General features: G+C 45.1%; 1 protein-coding gene across 1 annotated transcript; it reads right to left on the bottom strand.

Annotated features, from left to right (window-relative positions):
* Positions 1 to 613: 613 nt before the first annotated feature.
* LOC119332499 (DEAD-box ATP-dependent RNA helicase 27-like) lies at positions 614 to 2921 on the bottom strand. Its single transcript, XM_037605677.1, has 7 exons — positions 2782 to 2921; positions 2393 to 2701; positions 2258 to 2299; positions 2060 to 2164; positions 1911 to 1979; positions 1698 to 1823; positions 614 to 1463 (listed from the first exon to the last, which is right to left on the bottom strand). Exons 1-7 carry the CDS (start codon positions 2911 to 2913, stop codon positions 1317 to 1319), a joined length of 930 nt encoding a protein of 309 aa, XP_037461574.1. The 5' UTR covers positions 2914 to 2921; the 3' UTR covers positions 614 to 1316.
* Between the last annotated feature and the right edge of the window lie 10478 nt (positions 2922 to 13399).

Genomic DNA, 13399 nt, shown 5'->3' with positions numbered 1-13399 from the left:
TGACTGCCGCCTGCGTAAAGCCACGGTCGGCGCTCTGAATCGCGATCGCATCTTGTCATCGATTCCCATCTGGTCGCAGCAGCAGCAAGCGTATTACGTGAGCTTAACAATATCCCATCTTTAATTCTCTCGAGGTCAACACTGTGCTAGCTTAACTGTCAGCTTCCCACATGTAAAAATGGATTCAGGACGGCTTGCCTCGATAACTGAAGCCCACCACAGCGTATTCAAATCGGTGAAGCGTACACGCGCATCATTTCAGGATGAACAGATCCAATGGATCCCAGCAGATGGATCGGAATTGGCACAAATTCACGTGTCAAAACCAGATGCACGCACGCAAGCGCCGAGCAGGCATTGGCGAGACAAACGCAGAAGCATTCTGATCGAGTTCCCGACAACTTGCACTCAAAGGCCGGCTGTTCACTCATGAATCCATGAAGATAAGCTTAAGACCAATTTACGGGAATCACTGGGAGTGTTACATGTCACGTGTCTGGCCAAGATGCAATGCACACAGCGGCCAAAAACGGATGCACGCACGACGCGACCCTCTGGCCGCCCGCTTATAAAAGGAGCGCCTTGCGGTCTCGTTCCCGGCGAACAGCGACAGAGTGAGGCGCTCAGCAAATAGACTCCACGCACGTAGATCGAGATGGTGCATAGGCTTACACACGACGAAGGTGACGAGGCTGCCGCCACCACGGAGGGGACCAAGAGGGAGACGGCGGCGACGAGGAGGAGGACAAGGAGGCAAGGTGGTGGAGACGCCATCGCGGCGATCAAGAGGAGGATGCTGCGGTGCAGCGAGGCCGGAGAACGGGGGAGATTCAAGCGGAGCTACTTGGCAGGCGCAGGCGGCGGCGAGCAGGGCGACGGCGCCTCCGCCGTCTTCTTCTACCTGGCCTGCATCGCCTGCGCCCCCGCTTAGTTCATCAGCTCCTCTTACCTATGTTGTATACACAGGTTGTAATCGCCTGACTGGAATCACACATAGTCCGCGTCAGCTCACCCCTGCTTTGTCAGTGGTAGGCTCAGGAATCAAGATGCTGTTGTTGTAAATATTTCTAAGTTGAGTTTTCTCCCTCAATTTTGGACTCCTCCGTAGTAAAATTAGTAGAGCAAAGAAGGATTAAGCTTACATAGTAAGATTCAACAGGTAAACCGCACTACAACTCTGATGCCATAATATCAAGCCGTCTAGCAAAATTGTACAGAGCCAAGTGAGTTCAAAGCTCTGCTGTTATCACCTCCGACATCTTAAACCACCGCGAAAATCTGACCCTCTCTGGAATCTTGCAAATTGTCAGTTATAATTAAGGATCTGCAGCACTGATGCGACGCCTCTTTCGCCTCTCTCTCGAATCAACGCCCCTGTTATAACCTACTTTCTTCATAGCTCTGCCCTCCAGGCCAATATCCACTTTTGGAGGGTTCCTAAAGCAGAATGATGCAGCTACGTCCTGCCAAATTATAATGAACTGGACATTAGTCTTTTTCTTGTCTTTTTCTGTCAAGTCCCAAACTCCAACTTGGGGGTGATGAAAATAATATCAGCAAGTACTTCCGAGAGATGCTTACCAAAAAATAAGAAAAAGACAAGTGTGCTTCTACATGCTAGGTAGAACAATTGAAATTGTAAAACGGCCAAATGAAAAATATATAGACCCCGCAAAAAAGATCGACAAGCATTTTACCTTCAAACTGAGACCATGAACATTAAAGATGTCTTTCATGGTGTGTGAGTTGTATGCTAGAATGTAGGATCTGTAGGCTTGTTGAGCTGACTGATGCAGGAAGTAGTTCTCGCCAACGATTTTCTCCTGCTCAACAAATTGAGTTGTAACTTGTTATTAACATGTGAGAAAAAGTGGATTGGAACACTCAAGTGTGGTAAAAGATACACTTACAAAATGTGCTTGCAGATTTGGCACATTCTTGTTGTTAAACTGGTGTTCTGTGAGATGAATGTTGGCTGCCTGCAGGCACACTAAATATGTGATTTCGCTAACTTCAGAGGGGAAGAAATGCCATATTATCTCGGTGCAGAATTGATTACCCTCAGGGAGATAAGGAACTCTAATTCTTGGGGCAGTAAGAATAACAATACAGTTGCTTTTCCTTTATCACCAGGTGCAGTATGTCCAACATGATGAATGTAATCCTGAAAGTCAAATTCGAATAGCTTAGCACAATCCACAGGTCCAAATATGAGAGGAACTCCTGCAAGTCAAATTCAGATCATCAACGTACGTACCTCTGGTTCATCTGACGGAGGATCGTATTGCACAATATAATCCTAAAACAAGGCCATATATCATCATTAGATCAGTACCCGGAAAAATATTTTGGTCGCACTCAATTAAAGATACACTGCCAGTCAAAACCTCACCACATCAGGAAGATCAAGTCCACGTGCTGCCACATTAGTGCATAACAAGACACCCTTCTCTGCCGTGCAGAAGGCGGAGAACGTTGCGGTTCGGTCGTGCTGCTCTTGTTTCTCGTGGATATCAGCACACTCTATCTGAAGAAAATTCAGAAGGTGCGCGTGGAACTTGACTGAACTGCGCGATGAGAACAGCACCATGACCTTCTTGCTAGACTGTTTCCTCTTCAGGAAAGCGTGTAGAACCATGAACCTCTTCTCGCTAGGAACCACACTGTATCCCAGCTGCAAGCCTTCAAGATTAGCCTGTCTCTGTCAGAGCATCGGTGTGATTTGCGCAAAGATGTTTCCTAATTCTCAAAAAAAGAGTCGAACAGCTATATATGCGATACCCTGCAGGTCTCCTGCTCCGCCGGCTCCTGCATCTCCTGCCCGTTTTCCACGGTGACAGCGGTACCGTATACCGTTTGCTGCGACTCCGTCGATCGTTCTGCGGAGCCCATGGATGCGGCTGCGGGCGACATGTCGGAGTTCCGTTTTAGGGTTTCTGGTGTCGTGGGGGTGGGGCTTCGCTGTTACGATAGTCTGACGGGGGAAATATTGCAAAAGAGTCCGTGCGTTGCAACGGGAGAAAAAACACAACACACACTTTTAACCGAACAACTATCATTTAAGACCACAATAGGTCCGTCTCCTTTATTTTAGCGATGCATCATATTTCTGTTGCTGCTTATCCTTCTTCTCACCCTCGCCGACGGTGGCCTTAGTGTTCACCAAAACCAAAACGTGTTAGAATATGGTTAATCCTAAGACGTCTCTCTCTTCCTCTCTCCTTCCTCTCCCTCTCTCTCGCTTTCTCTCACACTCACGATGAGAAATTTGTTGTTTTCTCCTACGACGTATTCAGAGGTATGATGTAGCGACCCGACCTCAAACGATCAAGTCTCTGTGCTTCAGTGTCATCTCTGGATCGGTAATGCTGACACACACAGTACTCGAGGATTTATAACAGAGTAGCAATCACACACTTATTACATCGAATGTCTCAAAAAAGAACTTATTGCAGTAAATATGGCTTAAGGCCATCTAATACGATAACAGCAGAAGGCTTGGAAGATAAAGTGAGTCCATCAACTCCAACGACATAGCTGAGCTGCACGGTAACGACCTAACGAACCTTACTCCCCGTCTGAAAAGTCTGCAACATAATACGTTGCAGCCCGAAAACAGGTCAGCACATGAAATATGCTGGCAAGATAACACAGTAGAGCAAGAACAGAATAATGATATCACTACATGCATATTTGGCTGGTGGAAAGCTCTATGGTTATAGTTTTTACGAAAAGCCAATTTTCCCCTACAACAAAGAAATAGATTTTATTTAACTATCATGGTAGTTGAAACATCATTGAGAAGGTTCCTCCAACTCAATTCCAATTAAAGTAATTAACAATCCAACAATATTAATTTAGTGTGATGAGATACTTAGGATACTCCAAGTACTAAATACTCAAGATGTCCATAACCGGGGACACGGCTAACCATGATTAGTTTATACACTCTGCAAAGGTTTGCGCACTTTTCCCCACAATACCCGATCTCCTCCGTTGGATTTCTCGCACTACAGGGTGTTTGAGAAACGGATGACCGAGACACAGTCTTTCAGAAGCATTAACTCCTTACTCCGGACAGACCGTACCAAACCTACATCCCACTACCTGCTGATCCACCTCTTCGGGAGCTTCACGCAACTTACTCATCTATACTAGAGCCCATAATAGCTTGTGGCTCCACACGGAAGTTTCTAGCATGAAAATATCTCAGTTCCCTTTGAGTCTGGGTGGCGGACCATAGGATTATCACACGTGTACTCCGGGATATCCTAGGACAACACTGGATTTCCCAGGTGCCCAACAAACAATCCACCCAGATGTGTATTCAAGTTGCCACCTTAAGTTAAACCATTAATTAATAATCTCACATCTGTCATGAATTTCACTCACCCAAACCACGTCTACGAGCATAGCATATCAATATAAGCAATACGTAGAAGTAACTCCCAAGGGTTTGAATATCACAGGGCAATAGGTTCTACCTCATCAACTACTCCCCAACCCACATATTAATTACATCCTAACCATGCAATGTTTGAGGATTGGAACTAATGCATAAAAACTGGGTGATAAAGGGGTATGATCAAAGTGTTACTTGCCTTGCTGATGATCCGCAAAACCTAGGGATTCGTAGGAGCACACTTCGCACTCCGGGTGTTCTATCGCAAACAAACAAAAGCATACATAAGCAATCAAGCAAAGAAATACGGGTAAATCTCAAATAAGAAAATCTAACCAGAAAGTTCAACTTAAGAACTCCGGTTTGCGAAAAGAATCAAATCAAATGGAGCAACGAAACTCAAACGGCGAAAGAAACAAGATCCGTTTACTAATCTAGACTAAGGTCAAATTTTACAGTAGCAAAAACTCGTTCAAGTTGGTTAAACGAAAAGAGGGTTTTGAGACGAAGATCTAGGCGCTTGAATCGCCTGATTCCGACAAACGAGCGAAAAGATAAACTAAAATGAAAATCGGATCAGAAATCGCGATTGAAAATAATCGCGGAAAATCCGAGAAAAAGAAAACTGACAAACAGGCTAACGAACGAGCGTTCATTGTCTGTTACTAACGAGTAAACTCTGTTCGTTAAAACAAACGTACGGATGAATGTCCGCAAAGTAACTAAACCGAGAAAAATCGGTGAACCGATCAAGAAAAACGAACTAGGGTTTCCAAAAAAACTGGATCGGTTTTAAAAAAAACTGGCGGCGGCAACGGCGCGTTACCTCCGGCGAGGCTCCGGCGAGGTGAGGCTGCGGCGGCGGGGGGCGGGCTGCAGAGGCGGGGCGACGGCGGCGTGGCGCGGCGAGGGAGGCGGCGGCGGCTGCGGTCGGGCGGCGGGGTTGGTGGTGGTGGCTGGGGGGGGTCCGGGGGTATTTAAAGAGGGGAGGGGGCAGCTTGGAGGAGGGGGCAAGGCGGCGGGGAGGAGGAGTCCGGCTCGGACTCCGGTCCGAGTCGGCGGCGGCGGCGCGCGGTCTCTAGGAGGGAGACAGCGGCGCGGGGAAGCGGGCCGGCGGCTGGGCTTCGGCCCAGCTAGCCACTGCACGTTTTTTTAAAATAATTCCGCTGAAACTAAAAAAATTCTAGAAAATAAAATAAAATGCTAAAACAAATTTTCACCGTCTAAATAAAATATTTAGAACAAGGTGAACATTTTGTTAGCCCTAAAATGCAACTTTGAAAAACGTGCAATTTTTCCAATTCAAATAAAATAGCAATAAACTCTGAATAAAAACAAATATTTGATTTTAATATTTTCTTTCAATATTTCATTTATTTTGGAGAAGTCATATTATCTCCTCTCATGTATTTTAATATGAAATATTTTCGAAGGGAAAAATAATTAAAACCAAAATCCTAGTTTCAATATTTGATAAAACTCAAACAAAACGAAATGCAATAAAATATGATATGCATGAATGATCTATGTATAACATTCCAAATTGAAAATTTGGGATGTTACAAACCTACCCCCCTTAAGATGAATCTCGCCCTCGAGATTCGGGTTGGCTAGAGAATAGGTGTGGGTGGTCTTTGCGAAGATCATCCCCTCGTTCCCAGGTGGCTTCATCCTCGGTATGGTGGCTTCACTGAACTTTGCAAAACTTGATAACCTTGTTGCGGGTGACTCGGCTGGCAAATTCGAGAATCCTGACTGGCTTCTCCTCATAGGTCAAATTACTGTCCAACTGAATCGCATCCAAGGGTACTGTATCTCTTAACGGTATATCAGTCATCTCAGCATGACACTTCTTCAGCATGAACTCCTGACAGTCCTTCAGGTAACTCCAACTTGTAGGCAACTTCTCCCATACGTTTCAAAATTCGATACGACCCTACAAATCTCGGTGCTAACTTTCCCTTAACTCCAAAACGTTTCACTCCTCGCAGGGGTGACACTCGCAGATATGCTCTATCTCCAATTTCATAGGTTATTTCCTTGCGTTTCGAATCTGCATAACTCTTCTGCCTGGACTGAGCTATCTTCAGTCTATCTCTGATCAACTTAACTTTCTCTTCAGACTCTTTGATCAGATCTGGTCCAAACAATTGTGGGTCTCCGACTTCATCCCACATCAACGGTGTTCTGCACCTTCGTCCGTATAGGGCTTCGAACGGTGCCATCTTCAAACTGGCTTGGTAGCTGTTGTTGTATGAGAACTCCACGTAGGGCAAATTTTCATCCCAACTAGATCCATAATATAGCGCACATGCTCTCAACATATCCTCCAGAATCTGGTTGACTCTCTCGGACTGTCCATCTCTCTGCGGGTGGAATGATGTACTGAACTCCAACCTTGTCCCCAAAGTTTGGTGCAGCTGATGCCAAAACTTTGAAGTAAACTGTGTCCCTATATCTGATACGGTGGTCCTCGGAACTCCATGCATACATACGATCCTGGTCATATATATCTTGGCCAACTTCACACTTGTATATGTGGTTTTCACTGGGATAAAGTGAGCTACTTTGGTCAAGCGATCAACTACTACCCATATAGAATCGTATCTTGATTTGGTCCTGGGTAATCTGGTGATAAAATCCATGCCAAGTTTATCCCACTTCCATTCAGGTATCGGCATAGGCTGTAACAATCCTGCTGGCTTTTGATGCTCAGCCTTCACTCTCTGACATATATCACATACGGCTACATACTCGGCAATATCCTTCTTCATACCAGTCCACCAGAAACGTTCCTTCAAATCCAAATACATCTTGGTGTTTCCGGGGTGTATTGAGTATGGTGAGTCATGAGCCTCCTGAAGTATTAACTTCCTAATCTCTGTGTTAGTGGGCACATAAACACGGTCCTCAAACCATAAGGTGTCGTGCTCATCCTCACGAAAACCTTTGGCCTTTCTTTTGCCCATTCTCTCCTTTATCTCAGCAATCTCCTTGTCCTTCTTCTGAGCTTCTCGAATCTTTCCTAAAAATGTCCACTGAACTTCCATTGTTGCAACAAAACCTCTAGGAACAATCTCCAATCGAAGTTCCCTCAGATCATCTGCTAACTCCTTTGGCAATCCCGTGCTCACTAGGGTATTAGCATAACTCTTCTGACTCAAAGCGTCGGCTACAACATTGGCCTTGCCTGGATGATAGTGAAGCTTCATGTCATAATACTTTATAAGCTCCAACCATCTCCTCTGCCTAAGGTTCAGCTCCTTCTGTGTGAAAATGTACTTCAAACTCTTATGATCCATGTACACATCACAATGATTTCCAATAAGGTAATGCCTCCAGGTCTTCAACGCATGCACTACGGCAGCCAACTCCAAATCATGCGTGGCATAATTCAACTCGTGCGGTTTCAGTTGTCGTGAGGCATATGAAACAACTCTTTTGTCCTGCATAAGCACACTTCCAAGTCCTAGGTGAGAGGCATCACAATACACTTGGAACTCCTTACGTATATCCGGCAGAATCAGCACTGGGGCTGTAGTCAAACGTTTCTTTAACTCTTGAAAACTTGCTTCACATTCTTCCGTCCATTTAAATTTGGTATCCTTCTTCAATAACTCTGTCATTGGCTTCACAATCTTGGAAAAATTCTCAATGAATCTCCGATAGTATCCTGCGAGTCCAAGAAAACTACGGATCTCGCTAACTGAAGTGGGTGCCAACCATTCAGTGACTGACTGAACCTTGGTAGGATCTACTGCTACACCTTCTCCTGATATAACATGTCCAAGGAATCCAACTCCCTTCAGCCAAAACTCGCATTTGCTGAACTTGGCATACAACTGATGTTCCCTGAGTTTCTCGAGAACTAAGCGCAAATGCTCTTCGTGCTCCTCTTCGTTCTTCGAGTATACCATTATATCATCAATGAACACCACAACAAACTTATCCAAATATTCCATGAATACTTTGTTCATTATGCTCATGAAGTAGGCAGGGGCTTTAGTCAGTCCAAACGACATGACCGTATATTCATACAACCCGTACCGTGTGGTGAATGCTGTCTTTGATATGTCCTTCTCTCGTATCTTCGGCTGGTGATATCCAGATCGCAGGTCGATCTTTGAAAACACCTTAGCTCCTTGCAGCTGGTCGAACAAATCATTGATCATCGGCAATGGGTATTTGTTCTTGATCATCACTCATTTAACGCACGATAATCAACAACCATTCTTAGAGACTTATCCTTCTTCTCGACCAAAAGCACTGGGGCTCCCCATGGTGATGAGCTCCGTTGAATGTATCCTTTCTCCGATAACTCCTTGATCTGTTTCTTAATCTCCTCCAGATCATTTGCGGGCATCCGGTATGGTCTCTTCGATATAGGCCCGGTGCCTGACAATAGCTCTATCAAAAACTCAATGTCTCGATCCGGTGGCATGCCTGGTAACTCTTCTGGAAAAACATCCAGGTAATCTTCACTACAGGCACTTCCTCCTGAACAACTCCCGTGAGGGTATTCACTTGGCTACTTCTTGGCGCATGCCTAGATACATACTTGATCCTTTTTCCCTCAGGGGTGGTGAGACAAATTGACTTACTAACACAGTCAGTGCTTCCTTCATACTTTGACATCCAGTCCATGCCTAATATCACATCCAATCCTTGTGACTCCAAGATTATTAGGTCGGACGGAAAAACATGGCTACCAATGGTTAGGGGTATCTGGTCGCACCATCGACTAGCCATATACTCTGCTCTAGGTGAACTTACTAACAGATGGGTCCTAAGGGTTTGGGTCAGTAGTTTAAACTTATCCACGAATTCCCTTGATATGTATGAATGTGATGCACCAGTATCAAAAAGAACAAGGGCGGTAAAGGACTTAACCAAAAACTTACCAATAACCGCGTCTGGCTGCTCTTCAACCTCCTCCACATTGACGTGGTTCACCTGTCCTTTGTTGAATGGATTGGGCTTCTTTCCAGTGCTCCCATTGACGTTTCCATTCTTCGCTTCAGGGCACTCCGTGCCATAGTGTCCAGTCTTACCGCACTTGAAACAAGTAACGTGGTTTAGGTCTCTCTTGGCGGGTGTGGCTGTATTCGAACGGTTCTGATTGTTGCTTGCTCCATTCCCATTCCCATTCCTTGGGCCAGTATGATTATGGGTACTTCCTCCATTGTGGGTGTGGCCTCCATGGTAATGAACAAGTCCTCCCGAGTTCGGGGTTAGGCGAGGCTTCTGCTGAGCTCCTGAATTGTACCTTCCTTGTCCATACTTCCTCTTACGGCTCTCAATCTGCTGCTGCTTCCCTTCAATCATAAGAGCCTTATCTACCAACTCCTGGTAGTTGTTGAATGTTGCCACCATCAACTGCATGCTCATCTCATCATTCAGCACTTCCATAAACTTCTCCTGCTTTGCGGCATCTGTGGCCACATCATCAGGGGCATAGCGAGATAACTTGCTAAACTCATCCGCGTACTGAGCCACAGTACAGTTCCCCTGGCGTAAGTTGCAAAACTCACGCTTCTTCATACTCATAGCTCCAGTTGAGACATGGGCTGTACGAAAAGCTTGCTGAAACTGATCCCATGTCACCGTGGCTATAGGGTAGGTGACAGTGTAATTCTCCCACCATGAGGCTGCTGGTCCATCCAACTGATGTGTGGCAAAACGCACCTTCTCAGCATCGGTACATCCTGCAGTGATTAACTCCCTTCCAATCCTGCGGAGCCAATCATCTGCTACTATGGGCTCGGTGCTACTGGAAAACACCGGCGGTTGCAACCTTAGAAAGAGGGCTAAATTATCAACTGGTGCTGGTGGCGGCGGATTGTTGTTGTTGTTATTGTTGTTGCCTTGGTTCTGAACTAACAACTGCATCGGGGTATTCTGCTGCTGGATCAACTGAGTGAGCTCCGGTGGGAAAGTAAATCCGGGGTCACGTCTCGGAGGCATCTGATGGGTTTAGAGGGGAGAGATTAGAATAGAATGAGGTCTAATAAGAAAAACATTACACATATGCACATGAAACAAACACAAACATTTCACTCAATCAATCAAGCAAGGGCATACAATCGATCTAACTATTGTTACAAAAGTGCTCGGACTATACTATTTACATGGTGGAATACTACTACTGATGTGGTGGTCTACTAAAAATATTCTTCGGTTGAAGACTCCATGATGTCTGCTCTAGCTTCGTCTTCATAGTCATCATCGCTATTGTCGGGGTCTGAGTGGTGTCATTGATGATAATATAGTCCTCCGGGAGAATCTCCTTGGGTTCTTCGTCTTCTCCTCATGGTGCGGGGTCTCCCAGGAATACTGCTAGCTTCATTGTTAGGTCGACATTCTTATCCACTAATACGATGATTTCCTCCTCATAATCTTCACGAGTAGCCTTAAGTTCTTCCTCCAGTTCCATGATCCTAGTCATTGCCTTCTTCAGATCTATCATTCCTGCGCACATCTCGTTCTCCTGGCGACGAATATGTTGGTTTAACTCCTGGATGAAAGCTGCAATTGATCTATCCTTCCTGGTGCTGATCATCTCCCATTGCTCATCTCGGCACCCACAAATCTGATAGATAGTATCCTTAAGCTCCTTATGATAAATTTCTCCAATGCGTCCCGTGGTGATGTGAGCTGCCATACTCTTTCCTAGACTCTAGGTTGGTGCATCGAAGGAAAACTCTATGGGCTTAGTGACTGGCGTGAATGTCCTTCCTGGAACTTGAACTTGAATCATCCAGCACTCCTCTTCTGGCAAGGTGGCATTGTACGTCCCGGTGAAGCTTGGTATTCCAATGTTCAAGTACCTAGTGACTTCCTTCAAGTGTCGTCCAAATGTGCTTCTTCATCCGGTTGTGCAAACTTGTTCCTTGCGTCCGCCATCCTAAAAACTAGAAAATGAAGAGGAGTCAGAAATGAGAATAGAATAGTGACCTAGGGCTTTAGCTAAGTGGTCGTGTCCTACACTTAGCGTGTGCTTTGATACCATCTTGTAGAGACCCGACCTCAAATGACCAAGTCTCCGTGCTTCAGTGTCATCCCTGGATTGGTAATGCTGACACACACAGTACTCAAGGATTTATAACAGAGTAGCAATCACACACTTATTACATCGAATGTCTCAAAAGAGAACTTATTACAGTAAATATGGCTTAAGGCCGTCTAATACGATAACAGCGGAAGGCTTGGAAGATAAAGTGAGTCCATCAACTCCAACGGCATAGCTGAGCTGCACGGCAACGACCTAACGAACCTTACTCCTCGACTGAAAAGTCTGCAACATAATACGTTGCAGCCCGAAAACGGGTCAGCACATGGAATATGCTGGCAAGATAACACAATAGAGCAAGAACAGGATAATGCTATCACTACATGCATATTTGGCTGGTGGAAAGCTCTATGGTTATAGTTTTTGCGAAAAGCCAATTTTTCCCTACAACAAAGGAATAGATTTTATTTAACTATCATGGTAGTTGAAACATCATTGAGAAGGTTCCTCCAACTCAATCCCAATTAAAGTAATTAACAACCCAACAATATTAATTTAGTGTGATGAGATACTTAGGATACTCCAAGTACTAGATACTCAAGATGTCCATAACCGGGGACACAGCTAACCATGATTAGTTTATACACTCTGCAGAGGTTTGCGCACTTTTCCCCACAAGACCCGATCTCCTCCATTGGATTTCTCGCACTACAGGGTGTTTGAGAAACGGATGGCCGAGACACAGTCTTTCAGAAGCATTACCTCCTTACTCCGGGCAGACCATACCAAACCTACATCCCACTACCTGCTGATCCACCTCTTCGGGAGCTTCACGCAACTTACTCAACTATGCTAGAGCCCATAATAGCTTGTGGCTGCACACGGAAGTTTCTAGCATGAAAATATCTCAGTTCCCTTTGAGCTTGGGTGGCCGACCATAGGATTATCACACGGGTACTCCGGGATATCCTAGGACAACACTGGATTCCCCAGGTGCCCAACAAACAATCCACCCAGATGTGTATTAAAGTTGCCACCTTAAGTTAAACCATTAATTAACAATCTCACATCTGTCATGGATTTCACTCACCCAAACCACGTCTACGAGCATAGCATAGCAATATAAGCAATACGTAGAAGTATCTCCCAAGGGTTTGAATATAACAGGGCAATAGGTTCTACCTCATCAACTACTTCCCAACCCACATATTAATCACATCCTAACCAAGCAATGTTTGAGGATTGGAACTAATGCATAAAAACTCGGTGATAAAGGGGTATGATCAAAGTGTTACTTGCCTTGCTGATGATCCGCAAAACCTAGGGATTCGTAGTAGCATGCTTCGCACTCCAGGTGTTCTATCGCAAACAAACAAAAGCATACATAAGCAATCAAGCAAAGAAACACGGGTGAATCTCAAATAAGAAAATCTAACCAGAAAGTTCAACTTAAGAACTCCAGTTTGCGAAAAGAATCAAATCAAACAGAGCAACAAAACTCAAACGGCGAAAGAAAGAAGATCCGTTTACTAATCTGGACTAAGGTCAAATTTTACAGTAGCAAAAACTCGTTCAAGTTGGTTAAACGGAAAGAGGGTTTCGAGACCAAGATCTAGGCGCTTGAATCGCCTGATTCCGACAAATGAGAGAAAAGATAAACTAAAACGATAATCTGATCAGAAATCGAGATTAAAAATAATCGCGGAAAATCTGAGAAAAAGAAAAACTGACGAACAGGCTAACAAACGAGCGTTCGTTGTCTGTTACTAACGAGTAAACTTCGTTCGTTAAAACGAACGTACGGACGAACGTCCGCAAAGTAACTAAACCGAAAAAACCGGTGAACCGATAAAAAAACGAACTAGGGTTTCTAAAAAACCCGGATCGGTTTAAAAAAAACCGGCGGCGGCAACAGCGTGTTACCTCCGGCGAGGCTCCGGCGGGTAGCGGGCTCCAGAAGCGGGGCGGCGGCGGCGCGGCGCGGCGCG

Source organism: Triticum dicoccoides, chromosome 7A, assembly GCF_002162155.2.
Source record: "Triticum dicoccoides isolate Atlit2015 ecotype Zavitan chromosome 7A, WEW_v2.0, whole genome shotgun sequence".
Classification (NCBI taxonomy): Eukaryota; Viridiplantae; Streptophyta; class Magnoliopsida; order Poales; family Poaceae; genus Triticum; species Triticum dicoccoides.
The sequence above is the reverse complement of the archived record's forward strand: the minus strand, read 5'-3'. Positions and strand labels throughout refer to the sequence as shown.